Source organism: Lytechinus variegatus, chromosome 19, assembly GCF_018143015.1.
Source record: "Lytechinus variegatus isolate NC3 chromosome 19, Lvar_3.0, whole genome shotgun sequence".
Classification (NCBI taxonomy): domain Eukaryota; kingdom Metazoa; phylum Echinodermata; class Echinoidea; order Temnopleuroida; family Toxopneustidae; genus Lytechinus; species Lytechinus variegatus.
In genome coordinates this window covers 1289999-1304884 of record NC_054758.1, presented here as the reverse complement: position 1 = coordinate 1304884, position 14886 = coordinate 1289999, and the positions used below count along the sequence as shown (strand labels likewise).

Below are 14886 nucleotides of genomic sequence, written 5' to 3'. Positions count from 1 at the left end.
TAAAAGTGTATATTATACAAATATACAATGACACTCGAGGATCTGGCTAAAACTATTCACATCGACGGAACATCACATAGTACTATTCTCCCGAGGGCCATCGGCCCGAGGGAGAATAGTACTATGTGATGTTCCTGAGTGCGAATAGTTTTAGCAATTCCGAGAATGGGTCATTGTATATTTGTTTTATATCCCTTCCACTCATACCATTTTACAGCGAAACGATTTTTAATAAGTTGATATAGAACAATCGTCGAGAAGTTGAGAAAATAATAAGTCTTGAAGTATGGATCGTCTGTTCAGCGAGCGCACCTGGTAAGTGCAGCTCGCCGAAAGTTTCCCGTGGCATGTAGTGGAGAGTACCGTTTGGCTGAGTAGCGCTCTACTCGCATCGCACCGCACACCTCGCGTATCGCGAGGTAGGGGGTCAAAAAAACGTATAGTTCACTTTTTCCCTAGGGAAAAAATGGACTATGCGTGACGTCAGCAAGGAAAATGAACTATATCACGGCAAACGTTTATCGTAGTAAAACTATTCTTTTTCTCCTTGTGTACACTCTCAATACAACAATCTTAAGTAAGGGTAAGTAAGGGATATATTAGTGACTATTCAACATGCTGAGAGTGCATATTAGTGACAATTCAACATAATAAGAGTGTATATTTTTACCTATCTCCTGCAGTGAGTGCTGCTAAACGCTGCTCACCATGGGGCTCCTCAGGATCATCCAATATCTGCTGATATTGCCTGAAAAAGATCAAAATAAATTATCATATATATATAACTATATAATGCATAAGATTTATAAAACACTTATCCCTATCTAGGCAAGGAACCGCGCGATATTTTCGCCGTGCAAAATTTTTTGACCGCACCGCTCGCTGACTTTTACTTTGTCTTTTACGTAACTTTTGAGACCAATTTTGCATCACCCAGGTACGTGGATCCGAAATTACGCAACATTATGTAAGTGCATGTCAGACCGAAAATTGCTCAAACACGTGATTTCTTGTACAAAGTCAATGCAAATTGTGTTTTCAACCAAAATTCATAAATGTATGATTATTATTAGTTTTGCTAGTCTAATTGTATTCATTTTATGCTTTTTATAATCACAGAGGAGTCCCCAACAAATTTGATTGAAAAAACAATGAAAAACAAAAGGTCAAACAAACAAAAAAACAAAATTGCAAAAAACAATATAATACATAAGAAAATGATTTGATATCACAGTTTTTTTCATGTATACTTGCTAAGGACACCACAAAGAGTTTCTATACCAAAAATAAGTACATTTGGAGCTTTATTAAGGGAATAAGAGGAAAAAGTATGATTTCACATACTAATTACGCATAAATTAGCATAATCACTGAATAGCAATTGGCATGAAATAAATTACAATACAATCTTGTAGATTATGTTAAATTTGTTCAATTGTCCAATTTTTGGCGCGATCGTGCGGTCGACGGCCCCGGCCATAGGAACTCCCAAAATACCTCGGCCTAGATAGGGTTAATGCAATGATTCTAAGCTCTGCATACTATTACCCCTGCTTTGACATGGCTACCTTGATCGGGCATTCAAGCCTTCTAGGAATTTCTTCCTACCAGGTACGCATTTGCTGGACCTGGGCGGAGAGTGGCAAGTGTAGATGAATTCCCTGCCAAAGAACACGAGTACTGCAAGGATCTAAACCCTGGACCTTATGGTTCAAACTCCGGAGACTTAGGGGGTGTTGCAAGAAAACATTTTCAATCAATCACAAATATTCTGTTGCAATTTTACGTTTGATTCATCTCTTAAGACTATAGTAAATCAGATTAGACTCCATTTCATGAAGCAGATTAGCGATCAATTACAAATTTGCAATTGATTGCACGGCATATGCTTGATTTCGGGAACGAAAATTGACTTGCAATTGATCGCAAGTTACTTGCAACGCCCAATTAGTGGTGGTGGAAACAATGATGATGATGACAATGATGATGATGATGATGATGATGATGATGATGATAATGATGATGATGATGATGATAATGATGATGATGATGATGATGATGATGATGATGATGATGATGATGATGATGATGATGATGATGATGATAATGATGATAATGATGATGATGATGATAATGATGATGATGATGATAATGATGATGATGATGATGATGATGATGATGATGATGATGATGATGATGATGATGATGATGATGATGATGATGATGATAATGATGATGATGATGATGATGATGATGATGATGATGATGATGATGAAGAAGAAGAAGAGATGAAGGAGCAGAAAAGAAATAATTCTTACAAAAATTAAATTGGTACTACCAGCACAATTAATAGTACAACTATACCAACTGTGTCATTATGGTAACTACCATGGCAACGGTGCTCAGCAGTGCTCACTAATCACAATCAAGGTTACCATGGTAATTACAAGACTGGCAAAGCTAACACATTTCTATCTCCTTCACTCCAGAAGTGAACATATCACGAGAAGTAAATCATACACATGTTATATACTAAAATACACTATAGGATTTGTATAACTCACATATCCACCTTGGTAGGTGCTCAAGGCGCTCTTATATTACCCCGGCTAGGCTAGTCTACCGAATCTGGTGCGCACAGCTTTTTGAGGAATTACTTCCTGCCAGTACCCATTTACCTCACTTTATATGCATAAAGTAACTCCATTATATAAATGGACATACTTATTCTCATCCATACAAGTTCTCACTCCTAAAGGGGGATTTCTCAACAGGTGAAGCAAAAACTTTTTTTCTTAATGTTTTTTTGTGGGGGGGGTTTTAATCTCAGATACTTACTTCTCCAGTTCACATGGTTTGATGATACTTCCATTTGATTGGATAATAAGCTTGTAATAGCGCCCTCTAGACATGACGACAATGTGGTTGCTCGTTTTGTGATGGATCAGTCTATGAGATGGCAAAGAAAAGCATTTCAATTTAAACAAAGACAAACAATATTACTATCCTTATCATAGTGCTATCCTTCGCAATTAATAAAGGAAATCAAGATAGGTTTACAAGTACTTTTAAAAATTACAGAAGTTTGTAAGTTACGAGCATACTTGCACTGTCTATATATCTAACTTTGGTGTAACAATCTATGGTTTATGAAGACAACCCACTTTCATTGGTAACAACTCATCAACATATATGTTGCTTTGTTTAGGTGACTATCACACAAGCGATGAAAGATAATTTTACTTACACAACTGTATAGCATTATTTACTGGCTATTTTTGGCAACAGAACTGATAAGGTTTTTTTTGTTCTGATTTCATTAACCCATTTTTTTAATCTATAATTCAATCTGTCTTTTATCTATCCATCTATCTATCAATCAATCTGACCTATCTGTCTCTAAGCCTGGGATCCTAGTCGTATTCAAAGTTGATGGGTTTGAAAACCTCGTGATCAATCTCTTTATTTCAAACTTTCAAACTGGGCGTTGTGGCGTGCGTCTGTAATCCAAGCTAGGTGCAGAAGTTACAAATTGATGCAGAGGTTCGAGCCCTTGTCGCGTCAAAGGTCGGGCCCAGACGTAAATAATCATATCTGATTGATACACGTCTGACAAAACTCAAATACACACACTTTATTTCATCTATCCGCCCATCGATCAATCAATCTATCTATCTATCAATCTACCTATCCATCTACCCATCTATCCACCTATCTATCTATCTACCTATCTATTTATCCATTTATCTATCCATCTATCTTTCAGTCAATCTCACCTATCTGTCTCTGAGCCTGGGATTCTAGTCATATTCAAAGTTCTTTCATATTGTTGAGAGCAGAGAGGGAGGGCTTTCTGGACCATGATAGGTTTAACAACTTTGTGATCGATCTCTTTATTCCATCTATCCGTCCATCGATCAATCTTTCTATCTATCAATCTATCCATCTATCAATCAATCAATCAATCTTACCTATCTGTCTCTAAGCCTGGGATTCTAGTCGTATTGAAAGTTCTTTCATATTGTTGAGAGCAGAGAGGGACGGCTTTCTGGACCATGATTGGTTTAACAACTTCGTGATCGATCTCTCGTCTGAATTTAAGAAGAGCCACAGTGGAATTAGCAGCCCGGGCGGCTTGAAGGTAGGTTGGCTTGATAGCTATGCCATCCTGAATGAGAAATGAAAGAATATTTATATTTATTTATTCATACATATTCACAATGTACAATGTAAAAGAATACAGATAATATATAAATATATATGAAACACAAATAAATAATGAACATACAAAGGTGTTACAACATGAGCTAAAAGCTTGATTGGTTGAAAAACCTTTATACTGGTATTGCATCCAAAAAAACAAAATAAAAATGTAAGAATAAGGAAGAGAAGAAAGAAAGAGAAGAATATAAAAGTGATAGACTGCCAAGATATAACGATTAAGTTTCAAGTTGTTATGAATATATGGTAACAGTAATTCAACAAAGTCAAATTCTTACTGTCCCTCAATATGGTGGATTCACAGTATGTTGTGCTATCTATCGGTTGCAGCAGACAGGCCAAAATTAGCAATGCCTCATGGGAAAAAGTCAACATATCTTCTGCGCAAGTGCTGAAGTTCATGCGGTTATTCAGGGCTGGCTGACTCAGCTCCACTGGATTTGCTGTTTACTAGGGTCAAGTATGTGGGAGAGAAATTTGCCCACATATTTCTTTGCGACATTTAGACCATTTTTTGGTGAATTCTTGCCATATGGTTACATTGTCGAAGCATCACAGTCACATGACAGTATACTAGCACTGTTCACTGCGATTTCCACCCTTTAGTAATAAATTTGGCCTGTTCGTTGCAACCAATAGATGGCGCACCATATAGTGAATTCAGAGTATTATCGTTAAAGGGATCGTTTTGAGCGTATAATTAAAGGGGAATGAAACCTTTGGAACAAATAGGCTTGTGTAGAAACAGAAAAATCAAAGAATAAGAATAAAGAAAGTTTGAGAAAAATCGGACAATAAATAAGAAAGTTATGAGCATTTAAATATTGCAATCACTAATGCTATGGAGATCCTCCCATTGGCAATGCGACAAGGATGTGTGATGTCACTGATGAACAACTTTCCCTTTGGTGGACTATAAAATACCCTCAAAATGTCTCTTTTTGCTTTTTACTTATGATGATACAAACTCTTTATCCATGATGTATTTAAAAAAATATGTATTACATGCCCTCATGTAGAAAGAACACATGATCTATGGATAGATGTGATAAAAGAGGCAATTCAAGTGAAATATATACTAAAGTAATGGGGAGAGTTGTTCATCAGTGACATCACACATCCTTGTCGCATTGCCAACAGGAGGATCTCCCTAGCATTAGTGATTGCATCATTGCAATATTTAAATGCTCATAACTTTCTCCTCAATTGTCCGATTTTTCTCAAACTTTTGTTGATCTGTTTCTTTGATTTTTCTATTTTCACACAAGCTATCTTGTTCCATTGGTTTCATTCTCCTTTAAAAAATTCTCAAACCAAGATGAAACATGTATATGACAGCCTTATTTGTCCTCAAAAAACCTTGAAGCAGACCACAATGGATATTAAAAACTATAATTTTGATACAAGATTCAATTCATTGGCCTGATTTTGAGAACCGTCTGGTAGACGGGTTCAGCTTATGACCAGTTTTCTCAAATTCAAACAGTCTGTTGGCTGTGTTGACTGCCTTCTGCTGTGTGCATATTGTGAATTCACGGAATTATCGTTAAAACGAGCAGTAATTAGAAGAGCGCCAGGCCCCTTCCGAATCTAACAATGAATTCCAATGAAAGATGCAAAATACAAGCAAGTGTCAGTAACTTTTGCAAAGTTTAATTCTTAGGAATTTCTTCTATTTCTGTAGATTTGTTTAAATCCATACTACAAATGTCACTGTACCATTGAATAGTATTTACTAACTACCCAAATTGTCTACATACCATTCCATAATAGTTGCTATTGACCATGATTGGAGAGCGCCCTCGTAGGTAGACATATTCTTCCCACCAATCACTGACGTAGTTCGTTGACCAGAGCCATTTCAGCTGCAGATATCGCTGGAGACGATCACCGATGGACGACTGAAATTCTTCAGCGAGACGCTCCATTTCAGCGTACTCTTCCGTGCTTAGGAAACCTTTGACTGATCTCAAATACTGGTAAAAAAAGAAAGTATGAGTAATCATCAAAAACTGCATTCATGCTAATAGTTCAATCATGAGCAACCAGCTTTGGCCACATTTCAATTATTACCTTAAAAAATAATGCAACGATGCACATGTATTTATAACATACAAAAATATGTACATGTATCTATAAAGCGCAGTCACATTTTCCTGTACGGTGAGTCGAAAACAGCTATTTTAACATTTTTTGTACCAGCTACATATAGGTGGTTTGAATAAAAATGAATAAACGGCTGTTTTTGACTGGCCATACGGCCACCATAGGGGAAATGTGTTTGCAGCATAAGTTTGGTTTTACTTGAATTATATCTTCATCTTCAGGTATTTCAAGAACATTAAAAAAAAAACTCAAGAACCTTAAAAAATGATCAGTCTCTCTTGGGTGATCTGACTGTACTATTCCAAGGGAGTGTTTCATCAACATTTTCAAGGTGAAGCTGGTATCCCTGCTTTTCAGGTTCAAGGGGTTAAGAGGATCCAATATGTATGCCCGAGGGCAATTGTTCGATTACAGGAATACGGTCAGTTAGGAGTCAAGAAATGATAAATGTAGATGAATTATAGGTGACACGACATTCGCTCCTGCAACATCTGCTCCGGTCTTGATATCTGAGGGTAATGGGTTAGAGTTACGATTGTAACATATTTTTTGGTTCAGAATAATGCCAGATAAGGATTAGGGTTTATTTAGTTTTTAGGAGATAAGGTTTATGCTTCGGAGAAATTGTCGCCGGAGAAAATGTCATGGAACCGAATAATTCATGAGCTTACCCTTTCCATGGTGTCTGTTAGCTTTGGTAGTGGTAAGTTTGGTAACGAAGCTTGGTAGCTGTATAGCTTAGGATGTCTAGAACAAAACACCCTCAGGCTCACCTGAATCGGGAAAAGAAAGAAATCAAAGATTAAGTGGATAGAGAGGTGTTGTGGCGATTCCTTACACCTTTAATTCACCCATACTCGAGCATTAGTTTTTTATTTTGTACAATGCAAATACATGTATTTTTTAGAAAGAAAATATAATCAATCATTCTCCCCTCTCTCATTTTCCTCATATGTATTAACCATAACCACAATGAGGATAATTATGTGAATGTATATCAACCAAAAACTGTTGGGCACCCTTTTCCCCAGCATTTCCAAGTGTTTTATTTATTTATTCAATTATTTATTTATTTTTAATTATTCATTTATTTATTCATTTATTTATATATATATTCATTCATTCGCTTATTTATTTACTTCTTTATTTATAAACATACTTACCTTCTTACATACTTCCTTCCTTACTTATTTTTAATTAACTAATTAATTTTTCTAAAATCAATCTATCAATCTATCTATTTACCTATATTTGTATTCATTCATTCATATTTCATTAATTTATTCATTCATTCATCCGTTCATTCATTCATTCATTTATTTGGTTTATAACACATACATGATACAAAGGTCCTAGGACCTAATGCTCTATGGAGTGTCTATTCTTCCCTTGCTGTGTCTTTGTATGTGAGTAACTCAGGTATATATACAGTGCGTATCAAAAAAAAGTTTACACTTTGAAAAAGCCCTGGCAATAAAAAATATACAACATGTGGGTATTTTTTTCACATATAATCTTGGGTTTGGGTCTCATCTATCAAATGAAAGTAAAAGTTTTGACAGAATGTTACACTTGAGTGAGCACTGTCCATTTTTGTAAAGCTCGCAGAAATCTGTTTGCGCAGAAATGCTCGTTTTCACGCTGTGTCAAGGGGAAAGGGCGAAATCAAACTTACCCTGCGAAACATTTCTCATTCATTTCCCTTGAACTTTTAGTCGATTGAAATAAATCGGATACATTCCAGCATTTTGTAACAATTTTGCCACCCAAATTGAAATTTCAACACTTAGTAAACACAACCTTTACACTTTTGTGTGCCAGCTTGATCTGAAGACATACCTAAATCTGAACTTAAGTTTATATCAGACATCTCCAGCATTTTTCACTAAGTTTGTGTCATTAAAGTAATTTGATACTTGTTTCCTCCACACTTTTCCCAATCTTGACAATGATTAATAAAATGAAAATGAAGCCTTAGCCATTTCATGTAAATCACAGCTCAGTGTAAAGCAAATATCGTCAAGATAGCCTCGGTGTGCGGGGGTAAGGTGGGGCGCAATGCACACTTTGAAGTGCTTTGGGCAAGGAAACAAGTTTAAAAAGGCAAAAGATAACATCAAATCAATTTTACTAGCTAAATAACACCTGTTCTTCATGATTAAGGTCTACTTTTATTCGCATAAATATTTCCAAGTTCTGCGCAAATCATTTTTCACTAACTTTCCAAAAGTGGTGCTCACTCAAGCGGAAATATTTTTCGACAGTTATATCGTCATTTGCTTAAATGGATCTGTACCAATGTTAAAATGAGGAAAAATCTTCAGGATATTACAAATATATAATTTTACAGGATTTTTTCTAAGTGTAAACTTTTTTTTGATACGCACTGTATATCAACAACAAAGTTGAAGGCCTACCACTAGAAATCATCCCAATTAGGCCCCTACCCAGTCACCAAATAAAAGTCTTTTTCAGGACAGACTTCTAAAATAAGCTCCCTGGGAACTGCTTTCATAAGGTACATGTAGGTCAGGAGGAGTGAGTCACAAGACAGAATCAATATTGATATGAAAGATGTCAAAGGCACTTTCTACTGTACAGTAGATCAGGGGCCCGTTGCAGAAAGAGTTGCAATCGATTGCAACTCTAAAAGTCATGCGCAACTTGATTTTCAACCAATCAACAGCGCGCATTTGGGACTTGCGTTTGATTTTTTGACTTGCGTTTAAACGCAACTCTTTCTGCAACAGGCCCCGGACCTGCCAACCTTCTACAACCAAAAAAAGTATTCTTATAAGGAAAAATAAGTATTTTTGGACAAAAAAGTGTATTTTTAAAAATTTGTCTCAACATAACAATCGCCAGCCTGTTGTAGTGAGATCGGTGAAAAAACATCTGAAATGACTCTACTTGAAAACTTGACTATTCACCCTTTTAAACATGTGCTCGAAGGCAAAAATTTACTTGATCTTTTGATGCAACAAGTTACTGGCACGACAGTGATTTCTAGCGGTGTATAATACATACTCCATGATCAGAATTTTTTTTTAAAGTGATAAATTATACAAAAAAGTATATGTGAAATGTGAAATGACTCTAATGTGAAATGACTCTACTTGAAAACTTGAATATTCACCCTTTTAAACATGTGCTCGAAGGCAAAAATTTTACTTGATCTTTTGATGCAACAAGTTACTGGCACGACAGTGATTTCTAGCGGTGTATAATACATACTCCATGATCAGAATTTTTTTTAAAGTGATAAATTATACAAAAAAGTATATGTGAAATGTGAAATGACTCTAATGTGAAATGACTCTACTTGAAAACTTGACTATTCACCTTTTAAACATGTGCTCGAAGGCAAAAATTTACTTGATCTTTTGATGCAACAAGTTACTGGCACGACAGTGATTTCTAGCGGTGTATAATACATACTCCATGATCAGAATTTTTTTTTAAAGTGATAAATTATACAAAAAAGTATATGTGAAATGTGAAATGACTCTAATGTGAAATGACTCTACTTGAAAACTTGAATATTCACCCTTTTAAACATGTGCTCGAAGGCAAAAATTTTACTTGATCTTTTGATGCAACAAGTTACTGGCACGACAGTGATTTCTAGCGGTGTATAATACATACTCCATGATCAGAATTTTTTTTAAAGTGATAAATTATACAAAAAAGTATATGTGAAATGTGAAATGACTCTAATGTGAAATGACTCTACTTGAAAACTTGAATATTCACCCTTTTAAACATGTGCTCGAAGGCAAAAATTTTACTTGATCTTTTGATGCAACAAGTTACTGGCACGACAGTGATTTCTAGCGGTGTATAATACATACTCCATGATCAGATTTTTTTTAAAGTGATAAATTATACAAAAAAGTATATGTGAAATGTGAAATGACTCTAATGTGAAATGACTCTACTTGAAAACTTGACTATTCACCTTTTAAACATGTGCTCGAAGGCAAAAATTTACTTGATCTTTTGATGCAACAAGTTACTGGCACGACAGTGATTTCTAGCGGTGTATAATACATACTCCATGATCAGAATTTTTTTTTAAAGTGATAAATTATACAAAAAAGTATATGTGAAATGTGAAATGACTCTACTTGAAAACTTGACAATTCCCTTTTAAAACATGTGCTCGAAGGCAAAAATTTACTTGATCTTTTCATGCAACAAGTTACTGGCACGACAGTGATTTCTAGCGGTGTATAATACATACTCCATGATCAGAATTTTTTTTTAAAGTAATAAATTATACAAAAAAGCCCTCGTATATGTGAAATGTGAAATGACTCTAATGTGAAATGACTCTACTTGAAAACTTGACAATTCACCCTTTTAAAACATTTGCTCGAAGGCAAAGATTTACTTGATCTTTTGATGCAACAAGTTACTGGCAGGACAGTGATTTCTAGCGGTGTATAATACATACTCCATGATCAGAATTTTTTTTAAAGTGATAAATTATACAAAAAAGTATATGTGAAATGTGAAATGACTCTAATGTGAAATGACTCTACTTGAAAACTTGACAATTCACCCTTTTAAAACATTTGCTCGAAGGCAAAAATTTACTTGATCTTTTCATGCAACAAGTTACTGGCACGACAGTGATTTCTAGCGGTGTATAATACATACTCCATGATCAGAATTTTTTTTTAAAGTGATAAATTATACAAAAAAGTATATGTGAAATGTGAAATGACTCTAATGTGAAATGACTCTACTTGAAAACTTGACTATTCACCCTTTTAAACATGTGCTCGAAGGCAAAAATTTACTTGTTCTTTTGATGCAACAAGTTACTGGCACGACAGTGATTTCTAGAGGTGTATAATACATACTCCATGATTAGAATTTTTTTTTAAAGTTTTAAATTATACAAAAAAGTATATGTGAAATGTGAAATGACTCTACTTGAAAACTTGACAATTCACCTTTTAAAACATGTGCTCGAAGGCAAAAATTTACTTGATCTTTTCATGCAACAAGTTACTGGCACGACAGTGATTTCTAGCGGTGTATAATACATACTCCATGATCAGAATTTTTTTTTAAAGTGATAAATTATACAAAAAAGTATATGTGAAATGTGAAATGACTCTAATGTGAAATGACTCTACTTGAAAACTTGACTATTCACCCTTTTAAACATGTGCTCGAAGGCAAAAATTTACTTGATCTTTTGATGCAACAAGTTACTGGCACGACAGTGATTTCTAGCGGTGTATAATACATACTCCATGATCAGAATTTTTTTTTAAAGTGATAAATTATACAAAAAAGTATATGTGAAATGACTCTAATGTGAAATGACTCTACTTGAAAACTTGACAATTCACCCTTTTAAAACATGTGCTCGAAGGCAAAAATTTACTTGATCTTTTCATGCAACAAGTTACTGGCACGACAGTGATTTCTAGCGGTGTATAATACATACTCCATGATCAGAATTTTTTTTTAAAGTAATAAATTATACAAAAAAGTATTGGTGTATTTACAACGAAAAAGAGGAATACTCTTAAAAGGGAACAGTTGGCATGTCTGGTATAGGGTTAACAGTGGGGCCTCTTCATTATATAGTAAACATGTATGTTCAACCATCCCATGCCATCTCACTTCAGTATTCTACAGAGTTACTCAACAAATTGTACCTATTCTGTAAAGGAAATAATCGCAAATTTCAGATTATTTCCTTTACCGATTCGATACTACTGTAAACGCTGTTATTTTCGCGGATTAATTTTTCATGCTTGGCAGCTTCAAAAAATATTCGCGGGTTTTTAAATTCAACCAAAATCATAATTTACCGATCTGCGACTGTTCGCATTGCTTTTAGAACAAATTCTCGCAATGCACATGATATTGGAGCCCAAGCTTGCTTGCGTAAATGCCGCCCTCTTTAGACCAAAACATGCAATCTCTTTGCCAGCGATACATGCAGTTGAACCGCGGTTCAAAACTTGCATTAAAATAGATGCTCATAAATTCGCGTTCGCGTGATTTTAAATTCGTGCTCGCCGATCTTGCCGCGAAATACGCGAAAATTTCCACACCACGAATATTTCCACTTTTACAGTACCACGATGATCAGCATCTTCTGCAACCTTGTACCTACCAACCATAACTTGGTTTGCCAAGACATTTTCCCATGCGCCTCGTACATGAAACCTCTATAGGAGAGAAGCAGCTTGAGTATGTAACGTAGCATGTAGATTATGAAGAGCCATAGGAGTGTGACATAGATGAGCACGGAGATGGAGCGGGTTGCCATGACACCCAACAGACTCCTGTAAACAAACAATACACAAGACAATATAGTCAGAGATGCAAAGTCTCCAAAAGCTCTTTAATAATAGTTTGAGGGTCAAACATATGACTGCACGACATGACTTAAAACCAATGATGAATCTCTGTGTATCAATTCATCCTCATTAAATTAAAATTTGTAAAAATCAACCTCCAAAAAACAACTCGGAATCATTACTCTAGCTTTTGATAATTTGCCGGATTCATTCTCACATTCAGTTCTCACTCTACCTGTGCTGTTGGATCCCCTATAATGTTATTATTGTATGTTGTTTTGTTTAGAGCAGTTGTCCTTATATCTCTGTGTAAAGAATATAAACTGAATCAATTTATTACATTGGTAAATAATTATCCTTTTGAAATAATTTATGCTTCATAAAACTTTTCAAACCTGTCACCTCCCATATACATGTATGGCAACAGAACCCTCGCAAAATCAACTACTGTATGATGATGAAAAAAAAATCTCCATTGAAAGAACTCATACATGTACATGTAGGCACATATTCTGAAGTCAGGTTTAACTTAATAGACCATGGTCTAAAATTATGGGTAGCCAAAAACTCAAAAATTCTGCTTGTATTGTATATTTCTTAACATTTTTACTAGTTTGTTTAACTTTGTTTTCATAATGAAGAAAAAATATTTCAGTTATTATTCTGAGACGGTTATAAATGATTTGAGCGTCATAAGAGTTAATAAATTGAACATGTGCTAATAGAGATTTGTGCCCCAAGTGGCTCTCCATAGTTGAACTATAACTTTAAAACAGGGTTTAATTTAAAGGTAAATGCTAGTTTTGGTAACGATATCAAAATGAGTTCGTACAGAATCCAATGAAATGACCACTAAAGTGTCTGTTTGTATAAATAAAACGCATGTGCCAAAGGATTCTGGAAGAAATTGTGTAATTGCTGAGAAATCAGCAAATAAGCACAGGATTCGGGTAGGGCGTCGGGCCCGACGCCCTGAGCAATAATTAAACATTGCCCCACGTGCGCTTATCTGTGTTGGGGATTTTCGGTGTGAACATTTTTCAGCGTAGATTTCAAGATTTCACAAAGTCAAGTTAATGTAACTGTACCAGATCTAGATCCTCGATGATATACTTGCAATTAAGCCTTGTTTTACAGACTTTCTCATGAAATCAGTGTTAACTGCAACTACTGGAATTTCTCTTTAAACCCGATTTCAGAATACAGGCCAGAAACTCTTGATTCAGTGAAGATGGAAAACTTACAGTGGAAGTAAATGGTCTTTGATGAAATCAATAATACCAAGCGATGGATCCATTTTAGCTACAAGACAGGCGATGATCGCTACCAAGACGGCTACCCAACTAGCAGGACTCGCTGGATAGGTCGTTGTCACCATGTGATTCTATGGAATAAACCATTATAAAACACCATTTAAATATTTCAGTAGATGCCAGGTCATTGTAGGGGTGCTGCTTGCATTTAACATAAGAAAAACAATCAAAAGACTGAATTATGATAATCATCATTATCATCGTCGTAGTCATCATCATCTTCATGTTGATGATAAATGACATTATCGATGACAATGATGTTGATGATCATGGTGACGATGTTTACAATTGGTGATGAAGTTGATAGTGATAATGATAATGATGATGTTGATGATGATGATGATGATGATGATGATGATGATGATGATGATGCTGATGATAATGATGATGTTGATGATGATGATGATAATGATAATGATGATATAAATGATAATGATGATGATGATGATGATGATGATGATGTTGATGATGATGATGATGATGATGATGATGATGATGAAGTTGATAGTGATAATGATGATGATGATGATGATGATGATGATGATGATGATGATGATGATGATGATGATGATGATGATGATGATGATGATGTTGACTATGACGGTGACGATGATGATGACGAGGATGATGATGGTAATGAGGATAATGATGGTAATCATGATAATAATGATTATTCTCAACTCACCTGAAATCTCCTAAACTTGTCGGCCCACGATCGTTTGCCGCTCTCAAAGATAGCTTTGAGTACTTCATGATTGACGTTAAGATCGATTCCCTCGGGCGTGACAGTGAACTGAAACCCGACGGCAGCGTGCGCTTCGGCCATGATGGGGCTCTGATACCCGTTAACTAACTTGGGAATAAAATCTATCAAGAAAAAAGAAATGAAGAAAATTCATTTCATAGAATTTTGAATA

At 35.3% G+C, this 14886-nt stretch overlaps 1 protein-coding gene across 4 annotated transcripts in view; it reads right to left on the bottom strand.

The window, feature by feature from the left end:
- Window positions 1-14886, bottom strand: part of LOC121406057 (carnitine O-palmitoyltransferase 1, liver isoform-like) — a 51981-nt gene that overhangs the window by 24002 nt on the left and 13093 nt on the right. For all 4 annotated transcript variants that reach the window (XM_041597065.1, XM_041597064.1, XM_041597063.1 and 1 more), the window contains exons 2-9: window positions 14655-14836; window positions 13901-14040; window positions 12470-12641; window positions 6999-7100; window positions 5982-6197; window positions 3972-4168; window positions 2839-2949; window positions 671-748 (exon numbers count right to left, since the gene is read on the bottom strand). In XM_041597065.1, coding sequence (XP_041452999.1) covers window positions 671-748; window positions 2839-2949; window positions 3972-4168; window positions 5982-6197; window positions 6999-7100; window positions 12470-12641; window positions 13901-14040; window positions 14655-14795 — 1157 coding nt within the window. In that variant the 5' untranslated portion in view covers window positions 14796-14836. The remainder of the gene's footprint in view (window positions 1-670; window positions 749-2838; window positions 2950-3971; window positions 4169-5981; window positions 6198-6998; window positions 7101-12469; window positions 12642-13900; window positions 14041-14654; window positions 14837-14886) is intronic.